Source organism: Mytilus galloprovincialis, chromosome 14 (assembly GCF_965363235.1).
Source record: "Mytilus galloprovincialis chromosome 14, xbMytGall1.hap1.1, whole genome shotgun sequence".
NCBI classification, from domain to species: Eukaryota; Metazoa; Mollusca; class Bivalvia; order Mytilida; family Mytilidae; genus Mytilus; species Mytilus galloprovincialis.
In genome coordinates this window covers 34,991,116-35,001,098 of record NC_134851.1, presented here as the reverse complement: position 1 = coordinate 35,001,098, position 9,983 = coordinate 34,991,116, and the positions used below count along the sequence as shown (strand labels likewise).

The following is a 9,983-nucleotide window of genomic DNA, read 5'->3' as shown; positions in this document are numbered from 1 at the left end:
ATAGTCCTCCTATATACTGCCTATCAACAGTATTTAGTCTATACCTACCGTCGGTGGTTAACATGACATATAGTACTCCTATATACCGTATATCAACAGTACCTGTTTATGCCTACCATCGGTGGTTAACAAGCAATACAGTACTCATATATACCGTATATCAAAAGTATTTGTCTATACCTACCGTCGGTGGTTTACGTAAAATATAGTGCTGTCTATTAAAATCATGTGTCTATACATACTGTCGGTGGTTAACATACAATAAAGTGCTCCTATAAACCGTCTATCAACAGTTTTCATTTATACCTACCGTCGATGGTCAATATAACGTATTATATGGTCCGTATATAGTGCTCATATATACCGTCTGTCAAAAGTATCTGAATTTACCTACCGTCGGTGGTTAACATACAATATAGTGCTCCTATATACCGTCTATTAACAGTATTTCTTTATACCTACCGTCGGTGGTTAACGTAAAATATAGTGTTCCTTTATATACCTTCTTTCAATAGTATTTCTTTATACCTACTGTCGGTGGTTAACATATAATTTAGTGCTCCTATATACCGTCTATCAACCGTATTTGTCTATACCTACCGGCGGTTGTTATCAAAACAAACTATTTTCAATCGACGGTCCAAAGTTTCGTATCTATACTTCACTCTGAATGACCGATGACATTCATTTGAACAGTAACATTCCCTATTGTATTCATTATTTAGTTTTCTCCCTGAACTTGTCTGAAATATTTGCGGCTGTACTGATGGCAAACAACAATCAATCAATTTCTTAAAGTACTTCTTAATCTAAATAATATATTATTTTTTAATCTAACCCGTAATATGTGATCGGTGAATGTACGTATGACAATCACGCCAATTTTGAAAAAGCATATTTTTTTCCATTTGCGCACATTGACGTTTTTTAATTTGCGCCAAATTGATTCGAAAGGTTAGGTCTGATAAATTTAGATGATAAAATTAAACTTGTTTAACCAAACGCAGCAGTTCAATGAACACAAGCTACAATATAGATAAATGTGTGTATAGACACATGTTGAGATCATGGGTATCATCATTTAATCACACTTCTGGTACCCGAACATTTACTTTCATATATAGAACCGATGCCATAAAGAAAAAAACAGGCTTAAACTTATAAAAATTTTGATAAAAAAGGGGATGATTTATTGTAGGGAAGATATCACAAGGTTGCAGATCAACAGAAGTGTTGCATGACAATACTCAGTTAAAAAAGATTTGTGCATATGCAAATGTGCTTTTTATGTCAAACTGTTACAATCTTATTTTATAAAGTGCTACTTCAAGTGTGATTTACACTTGCAATAAACTTATCCTGCTTTCAATCCCCCTCCTCCTCCCCGTCACGTGTGAGCAAGTGGCAGGTGGCAAAAGGCCAGAAGGAATATTTTTGTTATTATATAAATAAATTCTATACATCTTATATGCCTCATGACTTGTGTTTACCTGTTAATTTGTGCAAATGAAGAAAATAAATTTGGCGCAAAGAAATACAAAAAATAGGCGCTAATTACGTGCAGATTGGCGCAAATGGAAAAAGCCGAAGCAAATATAATCTTTTCTTGTATCAAGATTTCAAGATTTTATTCATAACCTCAGACACATACTTGTGTACAAGAGGACAATAATATATAAAACCATATTAAGATAATACATAGCGAGACAGGACAAACGAAACACAAATACATAGTATATTTTAAAAGACAATTGGTATAATTAGATTAAGTATTTTATGATTTTCTTCACGAAAATTGATAATTTCCTTTGAACTTGTACGTTACATATAGACAACAAGCCAGTGAATTTCTTCTTGCTTGGATTCATAACATAGTAATTTGGTACAAACTTTGATCTAAGAGCAGAAACATCAGCATTTTTACAGGTAAACAATATATGAAACTCATCCCCTATTCCCTCATTACATAATGTACATATTCTATTTTCCCTCGCGATCCCCGCCCATCTACCCGTCTCAATAGGTAACTTCAAATTCGAGCATCGAAGTTTAGATATGTAATATCTGTCCTTGGGTAATAATCGCAATAGATACGGTTCCAAACCAAACTCGAGTTTGAATAAAGAATAGAATTCACCCCTATCAGATCAAATTGGTGTTTTCTTTCTTTTTTTCGTTCAGTTTCATCTAGTCCATTTGTTCATTTGACTCTGTTTCCATCACGACTAGGATTCATTTTAATTAATAATGTAAAGTCGTTCAGGTTTTTGTTTTATTATATAAAAAAAGAAGATATGGCATGATTGCCAATGAGACAACTCTCTAAAAGAGACAAAGTGACACCGGAATTAACTATTAAAAAAACCTTTAACAGATCACGGTACGCTGACGGTACAGATGTCTGTAAATTCAGAAATTAATGCGAGGTTTTTATTATTGCGACAATAATTAAGACTCGCATTTTGAAATATTGCGTTTGAATTAATCAGGATTTTTTCTTAATCATTGTAATCTAAATCTCATTTCAGGCTATAATGACACTCATCGCATTAAATATTTAACAATTGCACGCAACAAATTTATATTCAAAGACTATGAATTTGATGTATATTTGACAAGATTAGTTCGTTCAAGTTACCAAAAATTCTATAATTAGTGTATTATTCTCCCAAGTTTATTTGAAAAGGTATAATTCCTCTATACAAATGGCAAAATCTTTCATAAAATATCCAGTAAGTTGGATAAACGTTTACCAAATCATCCCAATACAGTTTGATTTATATATTCACTTTGCTATTCCGTCTTTGCACAGTGATATAGTTCATTTTGCGTCATCCCATATTCTAGCAAAGGGAGATTATCTCAGCATCACCGTTACATCAGTAATAGCTCTCGTACATAAAATAGTTAGCTCGAACTGTATGATCCTGTGTGAATCTGATCTTTATATTAAAAGTGCATAAATGGTTCACATATGGGTCTTATTTAAACATTAAACAGTATCAAAACAATTAGTGCATTATAATATAACCAAATAGGCATGCAAAAAAGAATCAATAGGCAAAATAGGTTCGCGAAAAAACGAGGCCCGGCTGACATCTTGTGTTTTCTAGAGCAGAGGAAAAAATTGGAAGAAATTTGTGAATAAGTGTAGCAAACCATAGCAAAACCCACCAAAAACCATACAATAACACTCAAACAGTCATTGGAAAGCAAATACATACAAACTTTTAGACGTCCAAATCAGGAAAATCATATAAAAATAGCTGAACATTTCTGACCGTTGAACCCACGTGGGTTTCGACCCGAACCGAAAGTTTTTGGTACAACTGACCAAACTCCAGCATATATTTGGTATATCTGATATATTAACTTTGTCAAAATAGGCTAGTCGCGAACTTATATTATCTGTGAATTGAGTTTTTCACCGTTTTATTAAAGCTTGGCTGTCCTGCCCCCACCCCTCCCCCCATTTCCATTTAACAACACCAAATAGTGTCCAACTGGTATGTCCATAAAGAAACTAAATGACTATCTGAAAAAACCTGATCTGCCAATAAAGGGGGATAAAGCTCTGACACCTGTTTTATTCAGTGACAGTAAAGGAAACTACCTAGAGAGACAGATAAGACCAGGAATCAGTAGGGTAATCAAATTTTGGAGTGAGAAAGGTAGGACAACAAAGAAAGGAGTCCAGTGGCTAAGAGACAACATAGCCACTAAGATAGGCCAACTCGACAACATCTCCATATATGTATGGCTAGGTACATGTGACCTGACATACTACAACTACAAAACTAAATACGTAGAACTACATCCAGATCCATCTGAAGCCATAAAAGACACAGTGGATAACCTAAATGAAATTGTAAAAATAGTACAGAATTATCCTGGATGCAAAGTAACGCTTCTAGAAGTACCCCCAATCTCGATCTATCATTGGAACAAAAGCAGAGACCACCCAGATATTAACCAGTTTATCAACCAGGACTGCGTATTGGTTAAACACATATTAGAGCTAAACAGCAAAATACGAGAAATAAACCAACAGATACAGGTCTTTCCACCTACATTATCAGTCGACATCAGTCATAACCAGCAAAAGAGCTCAAAAAACAGACACAAAAGGGTTACTGACAGATATAACTTCAATCTATACATAGACGGAATTCATCCTTCAGTGCTACTGGCCAGAGTGTGGCTGAAAAAGATTGGAAGGTTAGCACAGGGGCATTGTTACCAACAGTAGGGTGAAGTTTGCTGTGGATTGGTGATTAGCAGTCGACAGTGGGATTATCCACGACGTACCTACTCACTGATCGCCAGCAGACTTAAAACCTACAACTGACAGGCACAACTATACCCATACTGATTGTGGAAGACGGCCACCAAGAGGAATACGTCCAAGAAGATAGATAAATAGCTGCATATTCACACCGTTTGTACCATCAGGTCTGAATTAAGCCTAACATTAATAAATATATAATTTTCTTAAGCTTAAATATAAAGCTACTTATACAGCCTCTATAAATAAAGAGTTGTATTATTAATTAAATAACTATTATTAATAAAAACAAATAAAGGAAAAGCAGGAACATCGCCAGGAAAACATATCTACAGCATAAACAAAATATAGCCTGTTAACGTCAAAGCCGGTACACAGTCGGTGGAAAGCTGTCGACCGTGGGATTATCCACTACGTACCTCTCCACTGATTGTGTACAGCCGACAATATGGAGGACAACCAGCAGGTCAGCAAGGTTGGGAGCAGCATACCAAACAAGAGACAGATTACCAAGGACTACAGCCTTAACATCCAGAGAGCACTAATGAATAAGCTAGAGGCAACTAAAAGAGAGGCCCACCTTGAATTTAAAAACACAGGAGGTGGATTGGTCATAACTGCCGACGCGGCTACGTTCGAGCTAATAAGACAAGCAACTGCAATCTACTACAGTAAAATGACACAAGAAAATATACTAATCCAAGAAGAAAAAGACAAATCAGGCAACATAATTGTACAACACAGCTATAAGTACAACAACAAGGATTATTGTTACACTGTTAACTTCTATAACACCAAGAGCAAGCTATTGGTAAACGGAAAAGACCAAGACCGTTTTGTCGATGTGGACCTAACAGAAATAAGACAGATAGCACAAAATGCCAAATGTGGAAAGTCCAAAGTCAATTTAACTCAACTAAACAACCTCATGAGAGAAAGACTGGAGCAGACGGTTGGAGCCAAAATCACACAAGCCACATGCGATAAAAATGTAAATGCTGGCATTCTATGCATAAAATGCAATAGGAGTTGTAGAACACGTAGCGCCTACTGTACTTCAGGAAAGCACTGGGTCCATTACAAATGCCAGAAGATGACATCCCAAGAAATAGCGGAGATAGAATTAGAGGAGGAGAATGACGACAACTATACATGTAAGATATGTAATGGTAATATAGCTATTGAGGGAGAGGCAAAAAACACTCAAACATCACAACCAATTGACAGCCAATATCAGCAGCTCGCCCTACCAACCTGTAGTAACAACGCTTTAAGTATACTAGCAGACGCAGGTGCTGCAAGAGAAGAAGAGGTATGTGAAGCTGAATTATGTGGAATATGTGAAGGCACAATAGAAGATAATGCTGACTCGTGTGAGATCTGCCAAAACATAGCCCATTCATCTTGTCTAGTATGCAGTGATGGTCAAACAACTTGCTTCCCATGTATAGACACCATTAAACGAACCAGCAAAATTCAGGTTAACAGCAATATAGATGAGCACCAAACTTACGTCAAACTGGGAGAAACACCTAAGGAACAGCAAACAACTATAAATGGAAAGCCCCAATCTGAACCTCCAAACCACCAGCATGCTAACTCAAAGACAATATTGCGTCCAGCAGATGTATGCATTGAAGTGCCCCCTACAAAAGCCTCAAAGAGTAAACAAGACCAAACAGATACTAAAACAAAAGACATGAGAGAAAGAGAGCTGAAACTAAGAAAAGCTGAAGAACAACTCAAAATCAGGGAAAAAACTCTAAAAGAAGACCAGGCAAAATCAATACTGCTTGAAACAAGAGTACAATACTTGGAAGCCCGCAACTTTGAATTAGAATCACTGGTAACAACAATGAGACGTCGCCTTGAGGAACTGCAGGGAAACAGTAGCACAGCAGACAATAAGAAGCAACCTGGAGAAGAACAGCCCGGAATCTTTGAACAAATGCAGAAGAAGCTGAATAACAGAATGATGACAATACACGAAAAATTAGCATCAATGGTGATGGACCAGGTAGAAAAGCAGATTGATTCCGTAGCCACAAGCCTATTGAGCACTGATAACACCACTAAACAGTATGAGAAAGCAAGTCAAGGTGATCCCAGTCTTCTCCACAAACTCAACGACGATCATGAGAATCCTAAAGATGATACGGCATCAAATTCATACGTAATGAACCTTAACATGGCACACCATATCGTGGATGAAAATATACATCCACAGGTACAGCATAGGCAACAACCTGAATCCAGACAAGACTACCATCAACCTAAAATGGCAGCATTTATCAACCAACATATCCAGCAACCAAATATGGCAACATTTATCAACCAAAATAGCCACCCACAACCTATGTTAGCTGGAATACCACTAATACGTAATACTGTACAGCCAAGTGTTCCATTTGTAAACACCATCCCACTGAGAGTATCACAGCCAAGCAACAACAGACAAGCTGACACCCTACAACCCAGAGCAACACACGCACCTGACAGGAGACATGTCACCGTCAAAGATCGAAGATATGCTGAACACAACAACCAGGGTATACATGATTGGCACAATAATACCAGACTGACAACAACGAGCCATAATCAAGAGCCCCCCAACAAAACCAGAACCCACAACGAGGATTTTTTATGCCAGCCAAGCCTCCAAAAAAACAGAAGTTAGCAAAAACAGCAGAAGAAGAAGGCGTTACAGTTCTGAAAATTATATCATTCAACTGTAAAAATGCAAAATCCAACATATACGCCTTGCACGATCTAATGGAAAATAACGACATACTGTTGCTTCAAGAACACTGGCTATTTCATGCACAATTACATTATCTACAAGAAATTGGCAAATGTACCAACTATGCGGCAAAAGGAAGTGATGAATATGACCCAATACAACCAACATTTCTACCAAGGGGACATGGAGGGGTTGCTGTTATATGGAAAAACGAAATAGACAGTCAAGTCAGACCATTGGACGATGGTAAAGAGAGGATCCAATGTGTAGAAATATCAGGGAAAGATCAAAAACTACTGGTGGTATCAGTGTATTTACCTTCAACAGGAGGGCGAAACAGTACAGATGAGTTCTTGGACACCATTGACCAACTGAATGAGATCATCACTAAATACCAAGACACACATGAAATTATAATTGGAGGAGACCTCAATGAAGATCTGGGAAATGATGAAAGGCAAAACAAACGGAAAAAGTATTTACAACAACTAATCGAAGACTACAGGCTAGGCTATGAGAATACTGGGAAGACCTTTATTAAGACAAATGGCCAAGAATGTTCCGAACTTGACTACTTCCTGTATAAGTCCAGACATATGGAGATGGCAGAAAAAGAGGTCCTGAAAGATGTCATAAGTAACCACTCCGACCATTATCCTATTAAATGTGAAGTTAAGATAGGGATTCCAAAAAGAGGTACAAATCAAAACAGCAAACTTCAGCAACTTCAACCAACTATAAAATGGGACAAAGTAGACCAAGATCTATACTTGGCAATTATCAACAGGCAGGTGGACACGATGGCAGAAAGCCCAGCCGAGACAGCAGATGATGCCGAACTCCTAATCAGTAAGATGCACCAAATGCTAACAAACGCAGCAAATGAGAGCTCATCTAATAAATCCAAGTACAAGGCAAAACCAAAACTGAAAGTATGGACACCAATCATCAAAAGTAGCTTGAAAGAGATGAGAAAATGCTATGATATATGGAGTAGAAATGGGAAACCCACCAACCCAGATGACAAGTCTTATCAAGACAGAGTCAACAGCAGAAAGGAATTTAAAAAGCAGGTGAAAGTTGAGCAGGCTAGAGAGCGTGACAGAGAAAAACAAGAGATACTGGAGGCAAGAACAAGAGACAGTAAGCTGTATCACAAACTAGTAAAAGGCAACAGGAATAGAAACAGAACTGGTATAGTGGACCTACATGTAAATGATAATCTTTACTCTGGTGACCAAGTAATCGAAGGCTTTACTGAACACTTTGGAAATCTAGCATCAGCAGAAAAATCATCCCAGCTGAAGGACCAACACTATCACGAACTTGTTGAATATGAAATCAAATTAATCAACGACATGGTAAAAAGCAAGGAAACTCCCCTGGCAACCCAGACAGAGCTTAAGAAGGCCATAAAGACCCTAAATAGAGGTAAATCTGCAGACATATATGGCATCACTGTTGAGCACCTCATCTATGCAGGAGAAAAGCTAGAACAACTACTTTTAAGGCTCATCAATCTGGTATTTAAACATGGCTGTGTCCCAGACATACTTAAGAAAGGACTTCTTACACCTGTCTTCAAAAACAAGGGAGACCGATGTCATGTTGCCAACTACAGAGGTATAACAGTACTGCCAGTCGTTAACAAGATAATAGAGGCAATAATCAGGGATAGAATACAACCAAGAGTCCTTAAAGATCAAAATCCAACCCAACGAGGTTTCACAGCAAAATCATCGCCACTGAACGCAGGTCTGGTTGTGGAAGAAGTCTATCGAGAGAGTGTAGACAGTAACCAAGAATTTGAGCTGGTTTTACTAGATGCAAAGTCTGCATTTGACGTAGTGGTACACAGTCACCTCATGCGACGACTATTTCATTGCGGTATCGACGACACTCTCTGGAGGATAATACAGAGTATGCACTGGCAATCAACTAGTGCCATCAAATGGGAAGGAATGATTGCTGACGAGTTCCCAGTGAGCCAAGGTGTGCGCCAAGGAGGAATCCTCAGCACTGACTTATACAAGGTATATGTTAACCCTCTACTGAATAGATTACAACAATCAGGCCTTGGATGCAAAATTGGCAATGTCCTATGCAATACTACAGCATGTGCAGACGACATAGCATTATTGGGAAAAAGACCACCTGATATGCAGGTACAAATAAATATATCTGCCGACTACGCAGGAATGGAAGGCTATAAGCTCCAACCCCAGAAGAGTGTGGCAATACACATCAAACCTAAGCCAACCAAGAGCAATTGTGAACCAGAACACTACCAGTTAGGAGAAGATCCAATGCCAAACGTCACAAAATCAACACATCTTGGTATAATAAGGACAACATCAATGAGACAAAACATTGAGTCCAATGTTGAAGAAAATGTCAAGAAAGCAAGAAGAAGTGCCTATGCCTTGTTCGGAAGTGGATTCCATGGAGAAAACGGATTAGATCCTGAAAGCTTAATTCATCTATACAAGACTTACATATCACCAGTACTACTCTACGGGATGGAGCTTCTGACACCAAAATCAGCACACTTGGAAACCCTAGAAAAGTTCCAGAAAAAGATGCTCAAACAAATTCTCTCAGTCCCTATGAGTACTCCTGATCCAGCAGTGTACATCCTAACCGGCATCCTACCAGTCGAGGCACAAATCCATACCAAAATGATGACATTCTTTAGTAACATATGTCAGCAATCAGACAATAGTGTTGAAAAACAGCTTGGTAAAAGACAACTAGATGTAAAATCCTCAGGAAGCCACAGCTGGTATATTGAAGTACAGAGGGTCATGTTCAAATACAACCTCGGCAGAGCCATTGATATGCTGAATAATGCAGATGTGACTAAAACCACTGTCAATCAAATAAAAAGACAAATTGCTAACCACTGGGTCAACGAAATATCAGTTATTGCCAACCTGTATCAAGGGCTAAAATACCTTC

General features: G+C 38.0%; 1 protein-coding gene across 1 annotated transcript; it reads left to right on the top strand.

Annotated features, from left to right (window-relative positions):
* Positions 1-5,342: 5,342 nt before the first annotated feature.
* LOC143058990 (uncharacterized) lies at positions 5,343-7,379 on the top strand. Its single transcript, XM_076232466.1, has one exon. The coding sequence runs from the start codon at positions 5,379-5,381 to the stop codon at positions 6,960-6,962; it is 1,584 nt and encodes a 527-aa protein (XP_076088581.1). The 5' UTR covers positions 5,343-5,378; the 3' UTR covers positions 6,963-7,379.
* Positions 7,380-9,983: the final 2,604 nt, after the last annotated feature.